The 26,390-nt window shown below is 34.1% G+C and overlaps 1 protein-coding gene across 1 annotated transcript in view; it reads left to right on the top strand.

Annotated features, from left to right (window-relative positions):
• Positions 1–25,704, top strand: part of NEK1 (NIMA related kinase 1) — a 191,840-nt gene extending 166,136 nt beyond the window's left edge. Inside the window, 10 exon segments of the mRNA XM_021698746.1 lie at positions 222–398; positions 3,883–4,003; positions 11,503–11,591; positions 12,327–12,574; positions 18,320–18,471; positions 22,258–22,466; positions 24,050–24,180; positions 24,676–24,808; positions 25,338–25,395; positions 25,641–25,704. Of these exon segments, the coding sequence (XP_021554421.1) occupies positions 222–398; positions 3,883–4,003; positions 11,503–11,591; positions 12,327–12,574; positions 18,320–18,471; positions 22,258–22,466; positions 24,050–24,180; positions 24,676–24,808; positions 25,338–25,395; positions 25,641–25,704 (1,382 nt within the window).
• The last annotated feature ends 686 nt before the right edge of the window (positions 25,705–26,390 follow it).

A 26,390-nucleotide genomic window follows, 5' to 3' on the forward strand; every position in this document is an offset into this window, starting at 1 on the left:
CATATGTTAATCATCCTAAATATCATTATGTATAATTAAAATGATATTTAGCTGTCATATACCTTAATCATTTATCAACTTTTAATACATAACAGAGCTTACTCAGTAATTACCTATTGTAAGAATGCAGTTTTTGAATTTTGCTATAATGCTGTTATAGGTAAAATTCAAGTTATTTTTGAGAATGTAGCATGATCTTTCTTTTTTTGTTGTTGTTTCAGAGACTTCTCCTGAAAGGGAGAATTACAAACCTTTAATTCCTGGAGAAGAAAAAGTAGAATATATTTCACTTGAAATGAATCCATCAGCTACTGTTGATTCTTCTGTTGAAATGAACAGTCCAGAGTTTAGTGAGGCATCTCCACAGACATCATTGAAGCCAGAAGAAAATGTGGATGGTATTTTAATAGCTCAAAATGAGCTCTATTTAACTTGATAATACTTTAATTTCTTCTATATAAACAGGACTTTATAAACAGATCATCAAAACGTGTATATGTTTGGGTGATTCATCTCAAATTAGGTTCTTTGTTTTCTATCTTTAATAACTGGTCTGGATTTTTTAATGCTGCATAATAAATCACCCCAAAACTTAGTGTTAAAATAACAACACTTTTATTATATCTCATGATTTTGCATGTCAGGAATTAAGACGAGGCTTGACTAATGTAATTTTTATAATTCATGTGCTTTTTGTCTCTGGGATCGCTTGATGCTATTCAGCTGGCAACCTGGTCTGAGGGGTTCAAGATGGCTTCACTGGTGTCTTTTCAGATGCAGCTTGAAGGCTGTGTGATGCTGGTCCCCTCTCCCTCTTCATGTAGTCTGCACACCTTTCCATAACTCTTTCCAGCAAGGTAGTCTGACTTCTTATATGGTGGCCAGGGCTCACAGATCCTAGGCAAAAGCTACTTATACTTTTAAAAGCCAGTCTCAACTGGCACAGTATCACTTCTGCCATATTTCCTTGGTCAAAACAGTCACAGACCAGCGTAGATTCAAAGGAGATAAAACAGAGCCCACCTCTCCAAGTTAAGAGTGTTAAAGAATTTGCAGCCATTGGTAGTCTGCCATGGTCTGCCACTGAATAAAAAATTTACATTTTCTCCCACGTGTAAAATGCACTTACCTCTTCTTAAAGCCTCATCTTGTTTAAGAGAGAGCCACGCATGAGCAGGGGACAGGGCAGAGGAAGAGAGAAAGAGAATCCCAAGCCGGCTTCACACTTAGCACAGAGCCGGACACGGGACTAGGTCTCACGACCCTGAGGTCATGACCTGAGTCGAAATCAAGAGTCCGATGCTTAACTGACTGAGCCACGCAGGTGCCCCAAAGCCTCATCTTCTTATTAAAAGGGCTGAAAGCCTAAAGCTGTTATCCAAGTCAGGCCTATGTAGAGGTGAATTTTCTTGGGTACAGTTCTTTGAGTACAGTTACTCTCAATCTCAAGACCTATAAGTGAAAAAGATAAGTTCCTTGCCCTCTAAATATCTAACATACAGTAGTGAAACAGGAATAGAGACTCCTTTTCAAAAACAAAGAAAATGGGGGACATATATCAATCACTGGTCAATAGAAATTCTGCAGCGCCAGTCAGGTGTTGCATTGTCAGCTTGCTTCCTTTGCACCAAAGTTAGTGCCCTCAAGGGCTTTTCTTTTTTTAAAGATTATTTATTTATTTTGAGAGAGCGAGAATGAGAGAGAGAGAGAGAGTGTACATGAGTGGGGGAGGGTCAGAGGGAGAAGCAGGCTCCTCGCCGAGCAGGGAGCCCGATGCGGGACTCGATCCCGGGACTCCGGGATCATGACCTGAGCCGAAGGCAGTCGCTTAACCAACTGAGCTACCCAGGCGCCCTCAAGGGCTTTTCTAAACTACATCTTTCTTTCCTATGCAATCCAAGCTGATGGTGTTTCTTCAGGTTGAATTTTCTTAATTTTGTGGGCTTTGTATGAATGTTATTCACATTCACTACACTAACCACTCTTCTTTTTTCTTTATTCCTTCCTTCCTTTTTCCTTCCCTCCCTTGACTTCATCTTTGACTAGTAAAATCTGCCCTGAATTTAGTGTTTGTTTTGAGGCCATGTTTTCCCTTAAAAAGCTCTTACTGCCTGGAAGGAATTAACTTGGGCTTTCTCTTCTAAATTGTCCTCATAAACTAAACAGCTCTTTCTTCAGTTAATCTCTCCAACTTTATCAGAGGCAACTAAAGAAGCTAGCTGGAATTTTTAACATTCTGCTTAGATAGCATCTTAGCTAGATCATTGAATCTCTTAGGTATGTTTTCTATCATCACTATTATTCCAGGCACCATATTTTCTGCCACCATAGAACAAGAATCTCCTCCAGAAACTTTTTTCACTGGCCAGTCTCTCATCAACAGTCTCCTTGAAGCACTTGTAACTTCTGCCCACTGCCAAGTCCCAAAACCAGTGCACGTTTTAAGCTTTTGTTATGTCAGCACCCTATTTTCAGATAGGAAATTCTATTTCTGCTATCTATTGCTGCAAAACAAATTATTCCCAAATCTTAGTGGCTTAAAATAACTTGTTTTGTCTCACGTTTTAGTGGGTTAGGAATTGGGAAAGTTCTCCTCCATGTGGCATCAGTACCACTCAGTGGTATTCACCTGTCAGCTGGGCTTATCTGGAAGGGGCAAGATGATGTCATTCCATGCATGGTATCTCAGCAGAGCCTCTTTAGCTGGTTCCCTCTCCTTTTTTAGTCTCAGGAACTTGCCATGTGGTCTTTCCAGAATAAACTTTCATGGTGGTTTAAGCTTCCAGATTCCAGTGTAGAAGCTGCCAATTTTCTTGAAGACTAGAGCTGCAACTGGCATAAACTTGAACTATACTCCGTTAAGACCATCACAATGCCAGCCCAAATTCAAGGGGAGGGGAAGTAGAGGGCCCCCTCTATGTGAGAGAAATGTCAGAGACCTTGCTGTATGTGTGACCATCTTCAATTCACCATGATAACTTTAATAGTCTTACTTATTAGAATGATAGTTAGTAGGTATGCCTTTTCTTTTAAAAAAACAGAAGCCTGTTAGGCATATAGTAGAGACTATACAGCCTAGTACAAGTCAGCAAACATTTCCTACAAAGAGCCAGATAGTAAATATTTTAGACTTTGAGTGCAATACAGTAAAAAATGTAGTTTGTAGAACAAGTCCTGTTGGTATGGCTTAAGGTGCTAATAGACAATTATTCACTAAAAAATAACTAAAAGATTTTTTTCCCCAAGTGTTTGCCTTGTACAGGTAAACAACAACAACAAAAAATCATTTGAATAACGGATAAAAACTTTAAGGACTGTACAATATCAGTTCTCTTTCTAAACAGGACAAGCTAATTGGGGAAACTTTAAAAATAGAGAATGAAAGATTACCTGGATTCCAGGAAAAAAGAGGGAGTGATGGTGGCTTAAACAAGAGCATTGTGGGGCACCTGGGTGTTGCAGTTGGTTAAGTGTCTGACTCTTGGTTATGGCTCAGGTCATGATCTGGGGGACTTGAGATCAGGCCCTGCTCAGTGGGGAGTCTGCTTAAGACTCTCTCTCCCTGTGCCCCTCCCCCCATGCTTACACACGCACGTGCATTCTCTCTCTCAAATAAATAATTAAAAAAAAGCATTGATAATCTGAATTGAAGAGGAAAAAGAGAAGTCAGCAAATGAAGACAGAAACTTTTCTCAGTATTTACTTTCAGAAAATAACCAGAGAGTTAACAAGATTAAAGATCTACAGATAAAATATTTAATTTTTTTTTATAATTAGTATGTCAGCCTAAAACTAGGTAATGATAAGTTATAGAATATTTGTTCAAATATCTATAGCTGGATTTTGCTTTAAGACATGTTTATTGTTGTTTTTGATTTTCAGAAGCTGATGGCTTAGAAACAGAAGTTCTGCAAGAGCCAGATGGAGCAAACAAAGATGGTAGCTTGCCATGCACGATTATTGATGTGTGGATTAGTGAGATAAAAGAAACAAAGGGAACTGAGTATGTTACCTCTTTTTCCTTACATTTCAAAACCTGGGTCCCTTTTTGTAATACTTTTTAGAAAAATACTATAATAACCTAATACTGCCCTATAGCCTATTATTATAATACCTTATAAAGTAATTTAATTTTGGAAAGATATTACATTCATGTGGTTCAGAAATCAAGTATATAAAGATAGAGAGTAAAATGTCTCTTTCCCAACTCTCCCCATCCAGCAGATTCCCATTTTCTCCTCCTTCCAGATATTTTTAATCTATCCAAAACAAAAATGTCTCCCTCCCTTTTAAATAAAGTTATTAGTATAATGTATATGGTATTTTCACCTTTTTATTTTTAGTCAGTAACCTAGGAATTTTTTCATATTAATCCATAGAGAGCTTCATTTTTTTTTTCTTATTTTATGGCTGCTTAGTATTCCACTAAATGGATATACCACAACTCAGCAGGTCTTCTACATTAATTGATATTCTACATTAATTGATATTTCAAATGATGTTGCAATGAATAACAACCTTTTATATAAGGTCATTTTGCATTATGTATGTATATCTATATGATAGATATATAGAAGTACACTTCCTGTGTCAATTGCATTCTTACAAATTGCATTTGTAATTCAGTTACTGTTCTTCCCAGGGTTTGTACTAATTTACATTCTCAGAAAGAATGTATGAAACTTCTCATTTCCCCCAGCCTTGCCAAACTTATTATCAAACTTTTTTATTTTTGCCAATCTGATAGGTTAAAAAATAGTATCTTGGTTTGGGTTCTTAGTTTATCCATCTCTTATTGGTAAAGTGAGCACATTTTTTCAAATGTTTAAGTTTCATGTGTATTTCTTTTTCTGTGAGTTCTCTGTATTATATCTTTGACCCATTTTAAAAATGTGGTTGTTGGTCTTTTATAAATTAGTAAGAACTCTTTAAATATTAGAGATATTTGCCATGGTTATGATTATGTGAGTTGCAACCATTTTTTCCTTGTTGGCCATTTATGTTTTATTTTTTGTCATGCAGAAGGTTTTGTTTTTTTTTTAAGATTTCTTTTTTAATTTTTTTTTTTTAAGATTTTATTTATTCATTTGAGACACAGAGATACAGAGAGAGAGACAGAGAGAAAGCATGAGCAGGGAGAGAGGTAGAGGGAGAGGGAGAAGCAGACTCCTCGCTGAGCCAGGAGCCCGATGTGGGGCTTGATTTCAGGACCCTGGGATCTTGACCTGAGCCGAAGGCAGACGCTTAACGACTGAGCCACCCAGGCGCCCCCAGAAGTTTTTTTAATTGTCATGTTTACCTGGATTTTAATAATAATTCAGAGATACTTTGTTCTTTCTAAGATTCTCAAAGAATTTTTCAATTTTTTTTTCTAGTACTTTCAACATGGGCACTTTTTACATTTAAATCTTTAATCTATTTGGAATTTATCCTGGGGTATGGGTTTAGTTTTTCTTCAGATAGCTACCCAGTTGTCCAGTTGTATTTATTAAAAAGTTCATCTTTCCTGCCTAGATTAAAAATGCCACTTTTAATATATACTAAATTTTCTTAATTTCATTGTCCTTTTTTGGTTTTCTTGGCTATTCTTGCTTGTGTAAAATTTCTTTTGAATTTAGAATTTACTAAATTTTGCCTACCTTCCCCAGGAAAAAAATCAATTGGTATTTTATTGGGATATTAAATTCATAGATTAACATAGGGAAAATCAACTTGTTGTGTTCCTCCTGTCCAAGAAGAACATGATAGGCCTTTCTTTTGAGTAAGTTTTGAGTATTTTTATAGTTTCCTTCATCTAGGCTTTACACTTTTATTGGTAAGCTTATTCCTAGATACATTCTTTTCTTTTGTTTTTGTTATTCTTTGTTTAGTCCCTATTCTTCTATGAGATCTTGTAACTAGAAGGTTGTGTGTATGAAAGCTTAGATTTCTTTATATTGATTTTGTATCCCACTATCTTATTGATATCTACTGTTGTTCATGATAGATTTTCAGTTGGATCTTTTGCTTTTTTCAGATATACAATCATATCATATGAAAACAGTGATGATTTTATGTCTTTCCAATTTTTTTAACACTGGTTTTTTTTTTTCTATAATCGCCTTGGTTAGTATCTTTTATACAATGTCAAATATTGGAAATAGGGGGTACCTCTGTGTTGTTCTTGACTTTAGTGAAGATGCTTCTGTTATTAACCATCATTAGGCATGACTGTTTATATAAATGTTTTCCTTTAATTATTAGTACAGTTAACTTTTGAACAATACAGTTTTGAGCTGCATGGCTCCTCCTATACACAGATTTTTTTTTTCCCAATATATTGGAAAATTTTTTGGAGATTTGTGGCAATTTGAAAAAACTTGCAGGTGAACTGTGTAGCTTGGAATACTGAAAAAAATAAAAAGGTATTTTAAGAATACAGCATATAATACATATAACATGCAAAATATGTGTTTATCAACTGTGTATGTTATCATTAAGGCTGTGGTCCACAGTAGTCTATTAGTAGTTAAGTTTTGGAGAAGTCAAAATTTACATGCACATTTTGACTGCATAGGGGATTCAGCCAGCACCCCATCCCTCCACATTGTTCAAGGGTCAGCTGTATAATTAATTATATTAATGGATTACTTAACATAAACCATCCTGCATACCTTAAGTACATTCTTCTTGGTCATGACATATTATTTTAAGGTACTTGTGTATTTTAGGATTTTTGTATTAATATTTGTGAGAGTCATCTGTAGTTCCTTTTGGTTACGGGAAATTATTGTTAGACTTTGTTATTCTTGGTTATGATTCATTTATAAAAAGTAATTGACAGTTTCTTCCATTGCCATCATCTGTAACAGGGACAGTCAATTTTTTTCTGTAAGAGCTAAATAATAAATATTTCAGCCTCGGATAGACTATTTGGTCTGTGATGCAGCTACTCAACTCTGCCAAAGTAGTGCAAAAGCAGCCATGGATGATACATAAACAAATAAGTGTTACTGTTTCAATACAACTTTATAAAAACAGGAAGAGGGCTGTACTTCGACATGGGCACAAAAAAAACATACGCAGAAATGCTTATTATTAAATGAATGCTTATCATAGCAAATAATTTGAAATAGTCTAATAACAAAATGGCTAAAAATACTGTTTCTCTATACTACATAGCGTATCTAGCACTTAAACACAACTTGAAAATAAAAGTTACATTTCTAAAGCCATTCAACAAAACTATCAGATTTATTAAAGAGCTAAATGTCAACAAATGGAAAGGAGACAGCCTAATAATTAATATCCAGAATTCATAAAGAACTTGGCAAATTAAGAAGAAAAAGACCAAAGTCCAAGAGAAAAATGGGGAAAGAATATGAATATAGCTGTTTACAAGGGAGGAAACCACATATATACTTTATGGATTATAGAGGCAAGACAATGAGAAAAAAGACATCAAATTCCTAAGTTCTTTGACTAACTTTACTCAGTGGAGAACTATGAAATGTATGAATGTCAGATACTTGTTCTTCCTCAAAGAAGAGGAATAAATAAAAGGCGGGGCAAGAGTCCAGATGTTTTGCCAGTGAAAGTTTCTTCACAAAATAACATGAAGCCAGGAGGAATGCAAGTAAGAGCATCAAATATTGGTGAGAGATTGGGAAATAGGAGCATTGATACATTGCAAGCACACATAAGAATTGGGAGAGCCAATTTGGAAATCCATTTGCCAATTTTGTTAGTTTAAAATGTGCATATCGAGGGCATTTGGGTGGCTCATTTAAGCGGTTAAGTGTCTGCCTTCGAATCAGGTAATGATCCCAGGGTCCAGGGATTGAGCCCCCCCCGCATAGGGCTCCCTGCTGAGGAGCTTCTCCTCTTCCGCTTCCCCTGCTTCTCCCTCTCTTACTCCCCCTGCTGTGCTCTCTCTCTCTCTGTCAAATAAATAAATAAAATCTTTTTAAAAAAATAATAATTTGCATATCCTGTAATACTGCATTTTTACTTTTTGGTATCTACTTTAAGATTACTCATACATGGGCACAAAGAGGCATATGCAAGAATGTTTATTGTAGGAGAATCATAGCAAATAATTTGAAAGAGTCTAATCATTAATAAGGAAGTTGCTGAAAATAAAGAACTTTCTGTATACTGCATTATGGATAGTATATAGCACTCTAAAGAATAAAATGTAGCTTCATGTATCAATATGGAAATATGCCCCAATTATCAAATGATTAATAAAATAATATTGAATAAAAAGGCATTTCCATATATTAAAATAATGCTATTTATTTCTCTGTAAAATTCAAGGTAAAATATGGTTAAGATGTATACCAAACTGATGACAGTAAAGGCAACTGAGCTTTGAGTTTACTATGGGGAATTCTCAAAGGAACATTGCATTTTTTTTTAGTCAAGGTAAAATTGATATAAAATTACCATTTTAACCATTTTAAAGTGTACAATTCAGTAGTATTTATTACATTGACAGTGTTGTGTAGCCATTACCACTATGTGGTTCTAGAACATTTTCATCACCCCAAAAGGAAACCCTGATACCAGTTAAACAGCCACTCTCCATTTCCCCTTCCCCCAGCCTTTGTCAATCACTAATCTCCTTTCTGTCTATAGATTTGCCCCTTCTGGATATTTCATATGGAATCATACCATATGTGGCTTTTTGTATCTGGTTTCTTTCACATACCATAATGTTTTTAAAGTTTATGTTGTAGAATATATCATTTCTTCATTTTTATGGCTGAAAAACCATTATGTTGAATATACCATATATTTTTATCCATTAAGCAATTGATGGGTATTCAGCAGATGACAGTGGGTCATTTCCAGGATTGTTTCTACCTTTTGGCTGTTGTGAATAGTGCTTGTATGAATATTTGTGTACAAGCTTTTGTTTGCACACCCATATTCTTTTGAGTGTATAGCTAGGAATAGAATTGCTGCAGTGTATGGTAATTCTATGTTTAACTTTCTGAGGAACCAAGGAACATTACATTTTGAATGAAGAAAAGTGTTACTTGTATGATCAGAAATAAAAACTTTGAAAACCAAAAACAGAAAAATTTTCAAAATTTAAAACTGAAAAAGTAAAAAATTATTTAAATTTGAGATGAATTACAAAGAATTAAGAAAACAAAAACTGCTTATAAGCCGAACTTGCAGAGATAAGTTACTGGTGCCTTTGGTTTTTGTTGTTGTTGTTTTTATTGAAGTATAGTAGACACATAATGTTACATTAGTTTCTGACAACTCTGTACTTAAAACTGTTGTTATCACAAGTGTAGCTATCATCTATCACCATACAACACTGTTATAATACCATTGACTGTATTCCCCATGCCTGTGTTCCCTTTATCCCCATGACTTACTCATTCCATAACTGGAACCATGGACCTCTCACTGCCCCTTACCCCTATTGCCCATCTTCTCACCCCCCTTCCTTCTGGTAACTACCAGTTTATTCTCTGTATTTATGGCTCTGTTTCTGCTTTTTGTTTGCTTCATTTGTTCGTTCATTTGGTTTTTAGATTCCACATATAAGTGAAATCGTACAGTTGTCTTTCTCTGTCTGACTTATTTCACTGAGCATGATACCCTCTATATCCATCTGTGTTATTGCAGATGGCCAGATCTCATTCCTTGTTATGGGTGAGTAATATTCCTGTGTGTGTGTGTGTGTGTGTGTGTATTCGTCTGTCAGTGGACACTTGGGTTGCTTTCAAATCTAGGCTATTGTTAATGCTGTAATAAACATAGGGGTGCATAGATCTTTTCAAATTAGTGTTTCTGTTTTCTTTGGATAAATACCCAGTAGTGGAATTACTGGATTGTATGATATTTCTATTTTTAATTTCTAGAGAAACTGTACTGTTTTTTATAGTGGCTGCACTATTTACATCCTCACCAGCAGTGCACAAGGATTCCTCTTTTTTTTTTTTTAAGATTCATTTATTTATTTGTCAGAGAGAGAGAGAGCACAAGCAGGGTGAGTGGCAGGCAGAGGGAGAAGCAGGCTCCCTGTTGAGCTGTCTGGGGTGTGGAACTCCATCCCAGGACCCTGGGATCATGACCTGAGCCAAAGGCAGACATTCAACTGACTGAACCAACCAGGCCTCCCAAGGGTTCCTTTTTTGTCCACATCCTCACCAACACTTACCTCTTGTCTTTTTGTTAATAGCCATTCTAACAGATTTGAGATATCTTGCTTTTGATTTGCATTTCCCTGATGATTAGTGATGTTGAACATCTTTTTCTGTGTTTGTTTGAAAACTTTGGACTGTATTCTTCCAGTCTTTAAGTTTTTGTTAAAAAAAAAATAATACATGAATATAATTCCCACCTGTATTGAAATAAAAACTGTCGGTTCTTCTTTACCTTTTTTCTTCAATTAATTCTTGAGTGTTAAAACTTTTGTGTATATCATTCTATATACTGCGCTACACACCATTTTTTGAAACCTAACACCATTTAATACAAATTGATCTGTAGATTACTTTGCTCACTTAATAAAATATATTAATTTATTTTATCAATTTATCAATTTATATTAATATATTTTATTTATATTTATAATAATAAATTTATTTTATTTATAAAAGATATTAATTCATTTTATTTATATTTATAAATAAATTTACTTAATATATATTAAATATATATATTTATTTCTACTTTGTTTACTCAAATATATTAATTTATTTTATTTATATAATATATATTAAATATATGTTTATTTATATTTATTTATAGACTATCATTCCACAGTATTTCACATAGATTTTATTTCATTTTTTTAACAGCTGCATGATATTTTATAGTATTAGTATATTATAATTGTTTTATATTCTCTGCTATTAAAGGGCATTTTGGTTGCTTGAAGTAGTGGTTCTCAAACATCAGCAAATATTAGAATTACTTTGGTTTTATTAAAATAAATTGCTGGGCCTTATCCCCCAAAGTTTCTGATTGATAGGTCCAGGGAGGCCCTGAGAATTTTTATTTCTTTTTTAAGATTTTATTTATTTATTTGACAGAGAGACAACACAAACAGGGGGAGTGTGAGAGGGAGAAGCAGGCTTCCCCCTGAGCAGGCAGCCCAATGCGGGGCGATGTGGGGCTCGATCCCAGGACCCTGGGATTATGATCTGAGCCATAGGCAGACACTTAACGACTGAGCGTCTCAGGCACCCCCTGAGCATTGGTATTTTGAACAAGTTTCTGTGTGTTCCTAATGTCTAGGGGCCACATTTTGGGAACCACAATTATAAGAAGTGGTGAGGCTGGTTTTTGTGACTATGATTGGTGAAGGTTTTAACAGGGTAAAAAATACAATGGACTTATGAGAGGAAATATATATATATATCCACACACATAAGTGAGGAAAATATTTGGAAGAGGGACCACAGGATGCTAGTGAACTTGTTCTCCTTTTTTTTTTTTTAAGAGTGCTTTTATTTCTAGTAAATTGTATTTCTACCAATGTATCCATCTGGGCAGGTTGGAAGATAGGATCACTGTTCAGCAAAATGAAATTTCTGAAGATGAAATCCCAAACAATGTGGACCACCTTAGTGAAGTTGATATAAGTAAGTCTCATTGTATTAGACTACTTTTGGAAGGTTGTTAACCTGAATCTGTTTTATTTGGACAACATATTAATAGCATTTTTTTATCAGTCACCTCAATTGTTTAAAAAATGTAATAGGCATAGAGCACTAGATTCTCATTAATAAGCCTGGATTGTTTGGCAACAAGACCAATAAAACTTTTTGGTCAATTATTTTATGAAATGTTCAAAACAGAAAGAATTGCTTGCCAAAACTAAGCCAGTATACTAAGGACATTAAGTAAGTTGTCTTCTTGTTTTTAATAATATTAATTATAAAATACGAGAAATATAATTTTTCCTATCTAACCTGTAGGAACAAAGATAAACTGGAGCTCAATATGAGTGTCTAAACAATATATTTTCACATTTCCTATTTTTTTTCTTTTTCCTATTTTAATTGGAAATTACATTATTCTGATACTGTGAAAGTAGAAATTCGTTTTAGTGCTAATGACACTTTTTTTTATTATGTTAAGTATTTTAGAACTTGAATTTAATGGAGATATATAGCAAATTAATCTGCTTTCTGAAAATAAAATCTTATATCCTATCAAAGATTACTTATAAGGTAATATAATCATATCTATACTTTGATTTTGTTTTTCTGATAGAGAGTTTTTGGCTAGATTCGTGTTAAGTACTGTGCTTTTTCAATATTACATAGAGGTTAAGTACTGTATGGACATCACAAAATCTTTCCTTTATACCACAGGACCTGAAATAGGTGATTCTCAGCACCCTAAATGTGATGTTGATAAATCTGTGCAATCAGAGCCATTTTTCCATAGAGTGGTTCTTTCAAAACACTTGAACGTAGTCTCTCAAATTCAGTCAATTCTATGTTCACCAGAAGAATCCTTTCCGCTTCGATCTCGCTCTGATTCACCATCAAAAAATAAAAGCCAAAATTCCTTGCTGATTGGACTTTCAACTGGTCTATTTGATGCAAACAACCCAAAGGCAAGTATGCACCTCCAATAGAAAATATCTGTTTTAATAACATTTCTTATTTACTGTTTTTCTTTAATAAACCATAATATTGAGTTTTAATCTCTTATACACACACACACACACAAATAAATAAAAACAGTAATAAAACCTCCATCTTCTCTCTGGGATTCTGAAAAGAAATTGCCATTGAGAGTACAACTAGGACAAAGACTGTTTCATTGGCTCCTTGTTCAGGATTCTTATTATTGGGCCTACTTTTATTTAAATAAAAGATCCCTCTTACACTGTTTCCCTTTCTCACTACTCAACCCAACTTCCATTTTTCATATAAAACTAAACTTAAGCAATATATTTTAAGTGGACAGAAGTGCTGTTTGCCTAATTTGTATGTAGAAAAGGTAATAGATATTCATATGCACTTTATGGCAAAAAATTTTCAAACTTCTTATCTTTTCTCACTTGCTGTTTTTGAAAATATGTAACCAATTTTTTCTTATTAAGAAATTATTTATAGAAAATTTAAAGGTATAAAGAAATCACATATTTTGTTATATTACTTTTATATATGTAATTATTACATATATAAAATTTTCTGCCAAAATAGAATAGTATGCATATTTTTTGTAACCTGCTTTTCTGTTTAATATGTACTATAAAATTATTACAGATGTTAATATTATAAATTATTATAAAAATAGCATTTTGTCATATCATCAAATAATCTCTCATATCCTCTATAATGACCACAAATTCCATTGTGCTACTATGGTAGATATAATTTTTTAACTAATCTATTTTTGTTGGGCCTTTAGGTTTCAATTTTTGTTACAGTAACCACCTACATCTGTATCTTTGACAGTAGCCACAATTATTTTCATAAAATAAATTTATGTAAATGGAGTTCAAAAGTTATATTGTATATTGACTGATTTCCCTTTAAGAAATAGCTTATATCGGGGCGCCTGGGTGGCTCAGTTGGTTAAGCGACTGCCTTCGGCTCAGGTCATGATCCTGGAGTCCCAGGATCGAGTCCCGCATCGGGCTCCCTGCTCGGCGGGGAGTCTGCTTCTCCCTCTGACCCTCCCCCCTCTCATGTGCTCTCTCTCTCAAATAAATAAATAAAATCTTAAAAAAAAAAAAAAAAAAAAAAAAGAAATAGCTTATAATGCCTCAATAGTATGTAAGAGTCTGGACTCTAAAAAGCACCAACTGTTATCATTCACTTAAAAATTGTGTATTTAGTGAGTAATGATATTTTTAAAAATTTGTGTTTCTGTGTTTACCAGTGGGGTTGGACATTTTTCATGTATTTAAGTCTACATGAGAATGAATTACCTGAATTCTTTTGTCTTTTTTAAATATGTCATTTTGATTTTCAATTTAATTTTCAAATTGGATATGTTTTTATTTTTTGGAGTGTTTTCTTAAGCTTATTTTAAATGTAGAGATTGTGAAATTCTCTCACTTGTCTAATAGCAGTCAAACTTTCAAAGATAATAAACTGTGAAAACAAATTTATGATCTTCAGAGTTTGAGAATAAGACCTATTTATGGTACAGACAAGGATTATCCTATAATTCATGTACTTTCTTTTGTAGTAAAGGTGTATAGCTAACTGTCTTTAGCCCAGAGCTTTTGAATAACTTATTTCTGTGTATAAAGTTAACATTCCTTGCATAATACAATTTATTATTTGATTTTCTTTCATGGCCTTAGTTCAGCCTTAGTAGTTCTACGGAAGTACTTACTTGGGAAGTAAGCACAGCAAAGCAGATTTCGTGTAGGGGACTGACTGTGAGGGGGAGGGGCAAGAAAAAACCCTAGAAAATCAAAGCAATTTGTAGCCATTTAAGACAAGGACAGAAGGCCATACCTGTCTATCCCTTAAATCTTTGAGGTCATGAGGGGCACCTGGGTGGCTCAGTCGTTAAGCATCTGTCTTCGGCTCAGGTCATGATCCCAGGGTCCTGGGATTGAGCCTCGCATCAGGCTCTCTGCTCAGCGGGGAGTCTGCTTATCCTTCTCCCTCTGCTGCTCCCCCTGCTTGTGCTCTCTCTCTGTCTGTCAAATAAATAAATAAAAATCTTTAAAAAAAAATCTTTGAGGTCATGCACATTCATCACTGGGCCAAAATGGTGACCTTGAAATATGAAGAAAAGGTAAAAATTATTTATAACCATTTAAATAATGTTTACTAAATGGAATAATTTGAGCTCTTACAAAGATTTTTGTTAAAATTCTTTTTAAAAATGTTGTTATGCCACTTGTCTTCTTTTTTTTATTAACGGAAATCCTCCTTGTACTTTGAATCCTAACCTCTCTCACCTTCTCAAGAATTCACTCGTTTACTTTGGTCACACTAGCTTGTATCATCAACTTTTTCCTCTATAATGGATCATTTCCTCAACATGCATATTCTAATAAGTCCCATCATAATTAGCAAACTTCTCATGAGAACATGCCCTTCTCTAGCTACCACCCCTTTCTCTGCTCCCTTTTACAACCAAACATCTTGAGTATGTTATATCTTTACAGTCTCCACTTCCATTCACTTCCAAATACATTCCAACATGACTTTTAGCCCACTCCTCCATTAAAATTGCTTTTGTCAAATCAATTACTAGTATATTGCCAAATTCCCAGTACCTTTTTCTCTCTCACCTTTCTTGACTTTTCTTCTGCCAACATAGTTGATACACACTTTATTTTTAAAATAGTTTTATCTCTTGGCTTTCTTTATATCATATTTTCCTCTGCACTCATGAGTCACCCTTCAGTCTCCTTTACTGGTGGCTACTACTCTAACAGATCTCTTTAAAAGGTTGTGTATTCTTGGGCGCCTGGGTGGCTCAGTTGGTTAAGCGACTGCCTTCGGCTCAGGTCATGATCCTGGAGTCCCGGGATCGAGTCCCGCATCAGGCTCCCTGCTCGGCGGGGAGTCTGCTTCTCCCTCTGACCCTCCCCCCTCTCATGTGCTCTCTCTTTCATTCTCTCTCTCTCAAATAAATAAAATCTTTTAAAAAAAATGTGTATTCTTCTATCATCATGTAAAATGTTCTATAAATGTCAAGAATTAAGTCAAATTGGTTGATAGTGCTGTTCAAATCTTCTTTATCTTTACTAATTTTTTTGTCTGTTGTATCTAGTTATATCATTTGTTGAGAAAAGAATGGAAAAAACTATATAATTATCTATCTTTTCATTTGTGTCAATTTTTGTTCCATGTATTTTGAAATTTTTTTATTGAGTGAATAAAAATTTAGTATTACTATTCCTTCTGGATGAATTGATAGGTTTATTGTTATGAAGGGTCCCTTTTTGTTGTTCATCTTCTGTGTTCCTACTGATTTTCTTTCTACTTGTTTATCAGCTACTGAAAAAGGAGTATTGAAATTTCCAGTCAATTGAATGTAAATTAATAATCTTTATATCTTCTTGATAAATTGCCTTCTTTATCATTATGAAATGGCTTTCCTTATTCTTGGTCATATCACCTTGTTCTGAAATCTATTTTGTCTGGTTTTAGTATAGCCATTCCAGCTGTCTGATGATTAGTATTTGTAAGGTGTATATATATATTTTACCTTCTTGTAATCACACTGATTTTTATGTAGATTTTTTTGTAGCTGTCACGTTGTCAAGTCTTGCTTTTTAACCAGTCTGACCACCTCATTTATTTAAAGTGATTAGACCATTTACTTTTCATGTAATTTTCGATATCTTATTGGTATGACTGAGTTTAAACCTACCATTTTGCTATTTGTTTTCTTTTGGTTTCATCACTTTTTCTGTTCTTATTTTACTTTTATTCTCCCTTCTTTCGGATTGAGTATTTTTAGCATTTTATTTTATCTCTACTATTTGCCAATACAGACCTTTTCAAAAACTTAGTTGTAATTCTCTGCTTTCAAGATGCAGTTTTAGCTTTTTACAGTCTTCCTTCAAATAATATTATACCACTTCACATATGACATAAGAACCTTTTCACAGTGTACTTCCATTTCCACCCTCTTGTCTATTCTTTTGGCATTGTTGTATTTTACATCCACATGTAAATTTTTATTGTTTTTGCTTTAAATATTCAGGAATAACAGACATAGCCCCTGTCCGCCAACCTATGTGGTTCTCTTCATTTTTTGAGAAAAAGTAGAACTTAACCAACAACAAAAACATCTAAAAAATCTTATCAAAGAAGACTGTGAACATGAAGCATTTTTAATATAGGACAGATAGCTGTTGGACTGATGGGTGCATAGACCCATTCCAAGAGGAAAATTGCCAAATTACATACCTCTCGAAATTTCTTTCTACTGTATTATTTTATGTTAGGTTAGGAAAGCTATTTTAATTAGTGAAAGGAATAAACTAAAATTGAGATTTTTTTTTAACCAGGATTAGAATTTATCTCAGCCTAAAAAATATTGCATCTTTATAGAGTCTCCTTGAATTTAGGTATATAATGCATATATGCTATATATTTTTGATTTTAGCATCTACCTGGAGAAAATGTTACTATATGCATATTTTGCACACTGCTGGTTTATAATATACATGGTTCAAATAATAAACAAGTCAAGCATAAATTCTGCCGACAGTGGGAGATTCAGCAAAATAAATATCTTCAGTACCATCATTAAGTGTTTTAACAAGCAATGTATCGTCACCATCTTGTAGTTCATAACTATTTTTTTCTTGTGCTGTAATATGTAAATTATGTTCAAATAATGGAAATCTATTCTTTTTTATTCTCAAAAACAGATTGTACCAATTAAATTGGCAAACTATATAAATTTTCATTAATATGCTAAACATTGTGTTTTCTTCACAGTCCCCAATCTGGTGTAGGATTCTTACCAGGGCCTTAGGAGTTAGGTTTCCCAAATCTCACAGGTTCCTTTATGGTTATTAACCAAATTCTGAGGCTTATGTATATAGACATTTGTTTCATTGTCCTGTCTATCCATCACATTCTAATTGCTGATAGGTTGGTGGACAGGGGCTATTTCTGCTATTCCTGGTCTTATCCAAACAAATTCAAATTTTAAACACCTCAACTGTACATTGTTTTTTTCTCAAGTCAGTTTCTTCTCACCTGCTGCCATAAATGATTCTCGGTATGAACATCAAGTACCTGTCTTTCTAGCCTTGCCTTCTTGTGGGAAAGGCTCCAATTACAGTCCCTTGTTCATGGAAGTGATATTGGACTTTTTTATTTTTGCACTAATATGAAGTTCCTTATTTAACCATTGTTGGCTACCCAGCAGGCCCTATGATACAAAGGGCCACTAATTATGTGTGATAGTGCTTTGCCAAGCTTCAGACTAACTCAGTTCAGGATTTGGGGAAAATATATGGGGAAGATTGGCCATAGGAAAGTGTGAGAGAAAGAGAGACAATAAAAGAGGGACAGTGTGGGTCTTGAGTAAGAAGGAGCAAATTGGCAGTTTCTGGCACTGCCTGATTTCTGACAGATTTCTAATTCCATTCCCTGGGCATACCCCAACTAAACACCTCTCCCTGCCTTTTAATGGTGACTTAAGTGAATCCCTACTGGTTTAGTTTACTCACTGAAAAAATACAGAGCTGAAATTCAAGAAAATTAGGTTCTAATCTTAGACGAGTCACCTCTGGAGCTTCTAACTCTAAATATATGATATAAAATAAAAAATTAGTATTAGCTCTGTCTAATTTTTTTAGTTCATTTTTATTTTCTAATGATCTTACTCCTACTAAGAAATCTGTTGACTTTTTTAGATGTTGAGGACATGTTCACTTCCAGATCTCTCAAAATTGTTCAGAACACTGATGGATGTGCCCACTGTAGGAGATGTATGTCAAGACAATCTTGAAATAGATGAAATTGAAGATGAGCATATTAAAGAAGGACCTTCTGATTCTGAAGACATGTGAGTTTGATGTCATTAATAAATATTAGCACTAACAGAATTTCTGAGTTTGTGTGAACTCTAGAGATGTAACTCACCTAGACAGTTTTTTTTTTTTTTTTAAGATTTTATTTATTTATTTGACAGAGACACAGAGAGGGAACACAAGCAGGGGGAGTGGGAGAGGGAGAAGCAGGCCTCCCATGGAGCAGGGAGCCTGATGTGGGGCTCCATCCCAGGACCCTGGGATCATGACCTGAGCCGAAGGCAGACGCTAAACGACTGAGCCACTCAGGCGCCGCCACCTAGACAGTTTTAAAAAATTATCTGTAACTGATTTTTCACCACTCCTTTGCCTTTTTACAACATATTTAAAGTATAGTCATGTAAGTTTTGATATGTATATTTGCCTCTAGGTAATATAATGACTGACTCTCACTTGAGGAATATGAGAAAATGCTTTCTGTGTGTGCTTTCTGTCATATTCACCACTGAGCATCTAGCACATTGACTTGTCTATGGTACATGCTTAATAAATATTGCTTAAATGAAGGAGTATTAGCAGGATAATGATTGTTTAAAAGTTTAACACCACATGATACAGGGATTGCAATGGAAAATTGTGAAATATGAACTATTCTACAGTTCCCCAGGGAAAAGAGCAGAAAGCCTCTACATCTCTCTCCTGCCATGTATGATTTCAAAACCATGACCGTGGGAAGTTAGCAGGTAGACTAGTTGTTTTGTTTGCATATGTGTGTGTACATGTGTGTTCTGCATGTAACTTAATTGCTTTCACAAAATTCCTTTCTTCATGATTCATAGGGAATCTAGAATCCAAGAGGCAAATTTAACCAACACTTCTGAGAACTATAGGAAGTGATAGCCCCTTAGACAGTACAAGTAAGCCCTCCCCCACCAGACAAATGTTACCCAATATGGGGGGGGGGGAAATAAAGTGTTTGAGAAGGTATAGTGTATTCAAATCATCAGGAAAATACGGTATAAAATATTGGGATTTTTATGATTTATTTTCTTATATTTTTGAACTTAAGTTTCTACATTTGATGTCTTTTAATAGAAAAAAACTGTGCTTGGATATGATCGATATCCAATTAAACATCAGTCTCATGATTTTTTCCCCCCTATGCTAGTTGAGCCAGAGCCACCGTATCTGACACATATTATTTTCTGGTTTTTTGTTTGTTTGTTTTTCTTAAGCCTTGACTCTTGTTTCTTAAATTTTTAACCAAACTGTGTCTATTAAAAGTTTTGCCCCCGCCTTTTCATCTTTCATAGAGTTCTTTATATTTTTGCTAGTGTCCTCAGATTTTGCAGGAAGTTACCCTTTTATCCTTGTTTTCTTCTGCTTGGCTGTTAGTCATAAGCACTTTAACTGTGTGTTTTTATTGAGCTTCTTGGAGAACATGACAATGTATCAGCACCTTTATGGTTGACAGACTACTAGGTAACAGTTTTTCCTAAAAGTTTATATAAAGTCATCAGTTTTTATCTGACTGCACAGTAACTTGTTTGTGGCTTGTGTTCTTTTAATTACTAGTTGATGACAGAATTTTATTTTTAAATTTAAATTAGAAGTTTTTAATATTAACTTAAAATTTTGAAAACCAAGTTATTATTTTTTTTTTAAGATTTTATTTATTTATTTGACAGAGACAGAGACAGAGAGAGCAGGAACACAAGCAGGGGGAGTGGGAGAGGGAGAAGCAGGCTTCCCACAGAGCAGGGAGCCCGATGTGGGACTCGATCCCAGGACCCTGGGATCATGACCCGAGCCGAAGGCAGACGCTTAACGACTGAGCCACCCAGGCACCCCCCAAGTTATTTTTTAAAGTAAGTTAGTCCATACCAGGAAATTTTACTTGGTGTTTTCCTTGGGATTTTTTTCTCTTTTTTTGGTCCAACCTTCACTCAAGGTCATATAATAAGAAAATCTGCTAAAATGTGAATTCAGGGCCAGATTTTAAAATATATCTTTCAAAAAGATGTTAATCTTATACTTTTCTTATAATGGCAGACTTGGCAGCCCCATTTACTTCAATACCATCTGTAGTAGTGGGCACTAATTCCTCTGGGTTGGCCATAGGAAGATTTTATCAACAGGTCATTATTTAATCATTGTTGTAATGGTACATAGCGGATGTGCATATTATGTTAGTCTTGTAATTAAATATAAAGTTAAATGCTACTAATAGGATGATCCAAAAAATTAGACATACTCTCTTTCTCATTCTAATTAGATGCTTTGCTTTTCTATACCTGCTACAAAGTCAGAGTGTAGAAGTTTGTACACATAAATAGAAATAGATATTTCTACTTTAAAAGAGTATTTTCTTTTCCATTAATGGAAATTTTATTTAAGATGTTGCATAATACCATTTCTATTTTAGCTTTTTAGTAAATACTTATTTGATTGGAATCTAAACTTGAAGGCTTTAATCAGCTTTTGTGTCCTGTTCAGCATCACTTTTCTGGTGGATGAAATCCTCAACATGGGTACAGAATCTCTTTCAGAAGACTTCACTTATCTAAAATATAAATTAACTCTTAATCTACAGACTTTTCCCTATGCACACCACTTTAGGAGAAAGAGGCAAATCATAAGAGAAAGTTGATGAATATGTTTTTGGGGTATTGTAGAAGTGGTGAGAAGACCTAGATTTCAATCTTTATTAGCTATTTATTGATTGTGTAGCCTTGAGCAAATCATTTAAACACTTTGATTCAATGCCCATGTCTCTAAAATGAGTTATGAGTTATGTGTAGATAAAATTTTAGTAATAGGATAAAACTGCTTAATAAACTAAAGTACTATATAAATTGAGGGTATTATTTGCATAAATTAATTGCAGCATCTATAATCCCTTGAAAATAAAATTAATATCCTGAGCAATGCCTTGGAAACAAGATAATCCAGTGAAGATTATTATGGTTAGTATATTCTAATTATTCAGTAAAATCCATTTGTTATGTATTTTAGAAATGTTTTCAAGAATAAGCATCTAAAGATTTCTGGTGACTATTTTATTCATTAGATCATCCTATTAACCTGAATATATAATTCCCTAAGTGTTTCCATTTCTAAAAGTTCAAATGTCCAATGAGTGTTTATATGGGAAGCCTGTCATATAGTATACTATTATACATCCACACAAAGATTTTGCTAAATGTTCAAAATTACCTAGAAGAAAAATATTTGAATATTAAGTATTTTTTTTAGAAAGCAAGTAAAAAGTCTTTTTAGTCTGGCCTCTTAAAATACTGAAACATTTTTTCAAAGTTTAAGAAGTGAATAATATTGATAGTTATGTATTCTGTTTTAGCAAGTCAGGATCATTTTATTTTTTTTAATATTTTATTTATTTATTTGACAGAGAGAGACACAGCGAGAGAGAGAACACAAGCAGGGGGAGTGGGAGAGAGAGAAGCAGGCTTCCCACGGAGCAGGGAGCCCAATGTGTGGCTCGATCTCAGGACTCTGGGATCATGACCTGAGCCGAAGGCAGACGCTTAACAACTGAGCCACCCAGGCGCCCCAAGTCAGGATCATTTTAAACAAGTCATCTTGTGGCTTATGTATTCCAGAATATGTGCCATGTGCTATATTTATAATTGTATTAATCTTCATTTACTTTGTTAAAAACTACTATGTAGGTTTTTTCAGATTTCTTTTTATCCACTATTAGTACTTTTAAGCAGAAAGGAGTGCATGTATATTGAATTGAAGTAAAATTTCAAAATAAGGTGACATTTTGGTAATGTTAGGTTTAATTTTTGAAATTTCAGTGTTTTTGAAGAAACTGACACAGATTTACAAGAGCTTCAGGCCTCTATGGAACAGTTACTTAGGGAACAACCTGGAGAAGAATACAGTGAGGAGGAAGAATCAGTCTTAAAGAACAGTGACATAGAACAGACTGCAAATGGGACAGATCTGGCAGATGAGGATGACAATCCCAGCAGTGAAAGTGCCCTAAATGAAGAATGGCATTCAGGTACGTTGTCATGATCGTGGGACTTTTTTTTTTTTTTTCAATGTATACAAATATTTCAAGTTGAGTATATTTTTCTGATACCTGATATGAATGAACAGTTTCCAAATTTAAATAAAACTGAAGTATGCTTCTGTGTCTCTGACTTTTATTTATTCTTTTTCTTCATATGCATTTGTTCCATTTCTTTCCCATTAAATTTTGGAAATGCTTTTGAAGCATTTTTATTGCTTTCTTATCTTTCTTGACTTATTTTTCTAGTACTAAAGATAACAGCCTAGTTTTCTTTTTTTTTTTAATAAAGATTTTATTTATTGACAGGGACACAGCGAGAGAGGGAACACAAGCAGGGAGAGTGGGAGAGGGAGAAGCAGGCTTCCCGCCGAGCAGGGGGCCTGGTGCAGGGCTCAATCCGAGGACCCTGGGACCATGACCTAAGCCAAAGGCAGACGTCCAACGACTGAGCCACCCAGGCGCCCCAACCTAGTTTTCTTAGCACTTTATATTATACAGAGAGCTTCCACATACAGTGGTTAACCAGCAGGGTTAATGCTAAAAGCAGTTTTTAAAACCTTGACTTTTTTTTTTAAACTGTTCTTTGTTCATAGCATTACCCCTAAGATGCATAGAAAATATGTGTATTTCAAGAACTATATAATGTTTATTTGGGAAGAAGAGTTAATGTGAAAAGGAACAATTCTTCAGTAACTTTGTCTTTTACTAGAATGTATCCAAGTGTCTTGGACATATTCATGACATAAAACATATATAGCATTTATAATACTTTCTAAATGCTTTACTAAAGTTTTATGATATGTAGCATAAGTCATCTGCCTCCTGCATGATTTTTCATGTTTTGGCCTATGTTTAATGTCAACTTTTTAAAAACAGTTAGGGTTGGTTTGCCTGAGTGCAGAACATATGGGTATGCTTTTTTTCATTTTTTGCTCCATTAGAATGTTTTTATTCTAATCTGGCTTACTGTTTATGTCTATAAAAGAAAAGATTCCCAAAGTAACAGTCTTGTTAAGACATTTATATACATTGATTTCCTACATAAAAGGCAAAAATTGTAATGACAAAAAACTTATATTGAAAGTACAAGTGGTCTTTCAGTGACATCACTCATCAAAAAGAATTTTAGTCTGTGTTGAATCTCAGATCTGTACCTCTGAAACAAATAATGCAATATATGTTAAGAAAAAAAAAAAAAAGAAGAAGAAGAAGGTAGCGGGAGGGGAAGAATGAAGCGGGGGAAATCGGAGGGGTAGACGAACCATGAGAGACGATGGACTCTGAAAAACAAACAGGGTTCTAGAGGGGAGGGGGGTGGGAGGATGGGTTAGCCTGGTGGTGGGTACTGAGGAGGGCACGTTCTGCATGGAGCACTGGGTGTTATGCACAAACAATGAATCATGGAACACTTCATCTAAAACTAATGATGTAATGTATGGGGATTAACATAAGAATAAAAAAAAAAAAAAAGAATTTTAGTCTGTTAGGGTAAGAATTATTTTATTCATTCTTTATTTTTTAAAGATTTTATTTTTTTTGTCATAAAATATCTTTTTATTTCTGTTTTTTAGATAACAGTGATGGTGAGATTACCAGTGAATGTGAATATGATAGTGTCTTTAACCATTTAGAGGAACTGAGACTTCACCTGGAGCAGGAAATAGGCTTTGAAAAATTCTTTGAGGTTTATGAGAAAATAAAAGTAAGTAAAATGTCAATTAAAACATTTAAGTTTGGGGTACCTGCCTGGCTAAGTAGGTGGAGCATCCGGTTCTTGATCTCAGGGTCATGAGTTCAAGCCCCACCTTGGATGTGGAGCCTACTTTAAAAAAAAAAAAAAAAAAATTAATTTTGAAATATGCTCTTTTTGGTTTTGTTTTTCTTTGTTGTTGTTTTTTTTTTTAATATTTATTTGAGAGAGAGAGCATGAGCAGGGGGAGCGGCAGAGGGAGAGGGAGAAGCAGGCTGCCCACTGAGCAGGGAGCCTGATGCGGGACTCGATCCCAGTGGGATCACGAACTGAGCCAAAGGCAGATGCTTAACCGACTGAGCCACCCAGGTGCCCAAAATATGCTCTTTTTGAATTACTAGTGAAATGTCAGTGACTTTTATAGGTCAGTAGATTTATTATAAATAATCAAGTCTCTAGAGAAAGTTAATATTCATATATTAATTTATATTTGGAAATTTGGTATAGGCTGTTCATGAAGATGAAGATGAAAATATCGAGATTTGTTCAACAATAGTTCAGGATATTTTAGGAAATGAACATGAACATCTTTATGCCAAGATTCTTCATTTAGTCATGGCAGATGGAGCCTATCAAGAAGGTAAGATTTCCTCAGTCTTTATATTTTAAGTAAATGTGCAAAAAACAGGATGACAAATGTAAATTGCTGAGCTTTTTATCACATGCGTTTTGGTGAGATCTATATTGGAATCATACCCCAGTACTAATAGCAATTATAAAATTAACCATGTCATATGCTTTTAGTGATTCTATCACTTTTATTGACTTAAGTCCTTTAAGTTCATATTTTTACTTAATTTATAAGTAACATTTGAATGAGATTTTTTTGAAAGACTCCTTATTGGACAGCTCTAGAAATTAGAATACTTTCTTATCAAGGATGTAGAAGTAAACTTTTAGACATACATGCTTCAGCAATATGTACAATTTCTCCTAAGTAATACCAAATATAGTCTCTTCCATTCACAGTAGATGGAATTCATTTATAGTGATTTGAATGTAAACCATTTTTATATTTAGAAAATATTTACCTATAGAATCACTTAAAATATATTAGAACTTTACTGAAAATTATTAAAGTTAAAAATGGTGTTTCCCCTTAAATTTAGTCAAGAGCACTAAACGTGGTACCAGACCAGTGGGTATAGTCCTGACTCTGACAAGCTGGTAATGTGACACTATGTGATTTATTTTAAGTTTCAGTTTCCACTGCTATGAAAGTTTGGTCACCATTTTAATGCACTATGAATTGTTTTCAAAGTACTTATCAAGTGCTTCTTATAGCCTCATACTTTATTACTATGGACATTAAAAAAACAGTCTTTGCTTACATGTTGAATTTGGAAGATGAGACATAAGTATATGAAAATGTAAAACTGTATATAAAATGCGTATTCTAAAATATTTTTCAGTGCAGTAGGAATTGGAGAAGGGAAGCTTGGATTATCAAAAATGGAAAGAAATGTAGAGCCATAATAACGTGTCAGAAAACAGTGAAAATTAATGTATATTAGAGTTAATATTGGAAGCTTCTTATAGAAAATAGTCTTCATTGTATGGAAGTGTTGAATCACTGTATTGTGCAGCTGAAACTAATATTACACTGTTAACTAACTGGAATTTAAATTTAAAAAAGAAAATTAGTCTTTGTGATTAGATACTGTGAAGTGTTTAAAATACATAGAGGAAATCACTGAAGGTTTGTGAACTGAAAGAACTGACGGAGTGAAGGAGATGTTTTATAAAGTTCAGTCTCGTAGTAGTATTCTGGATAACTTGGAGAGTCCTAAGATTGCAAATAAGATCTGTTTTGAAGCTGTAGATGCCTTTGGGCACAAGATGGTGAATACCTGGATTTAGTGTTCATATGAGTGGAGCATTAATATTCAGTTCAGGTATTTCAGAGCTAGGCTTTTAATAAAAATATTTGATACTTTGACTCATGAAAAATCAAGTTTCCAAAAAACAAATTCAAGAATGTCTTTTATTTTGGGAGCAACTTCACTTAGTTAAGTTATAGACTTACTTATATTGACCATAAAGCTCAGCCAAAAAAAAAAAATGTTTTTGAATTGGTTAAATGTAAGTAAAAATCTTCTAAAAACTCTAATAGTTATTGTTAAGTTAAAACTAGAAAATCTTCAGGTACAGTGAGTACTCCA

Source organism: Neomonachus schauinslandi, chromosome 2 (genome assembly GCF_002201575.2).
Source record: "Neomonachus schauinslandi chromosome 2, ASM220157v2, whole genome shotgun sequence".
Classification (NCBI taxonomy): Eukaryota; Metazoa; Chordata; class Mammalia; order Carnivora; family Phocidae; genus Neomonachus; species Neomonachus schauinslandi.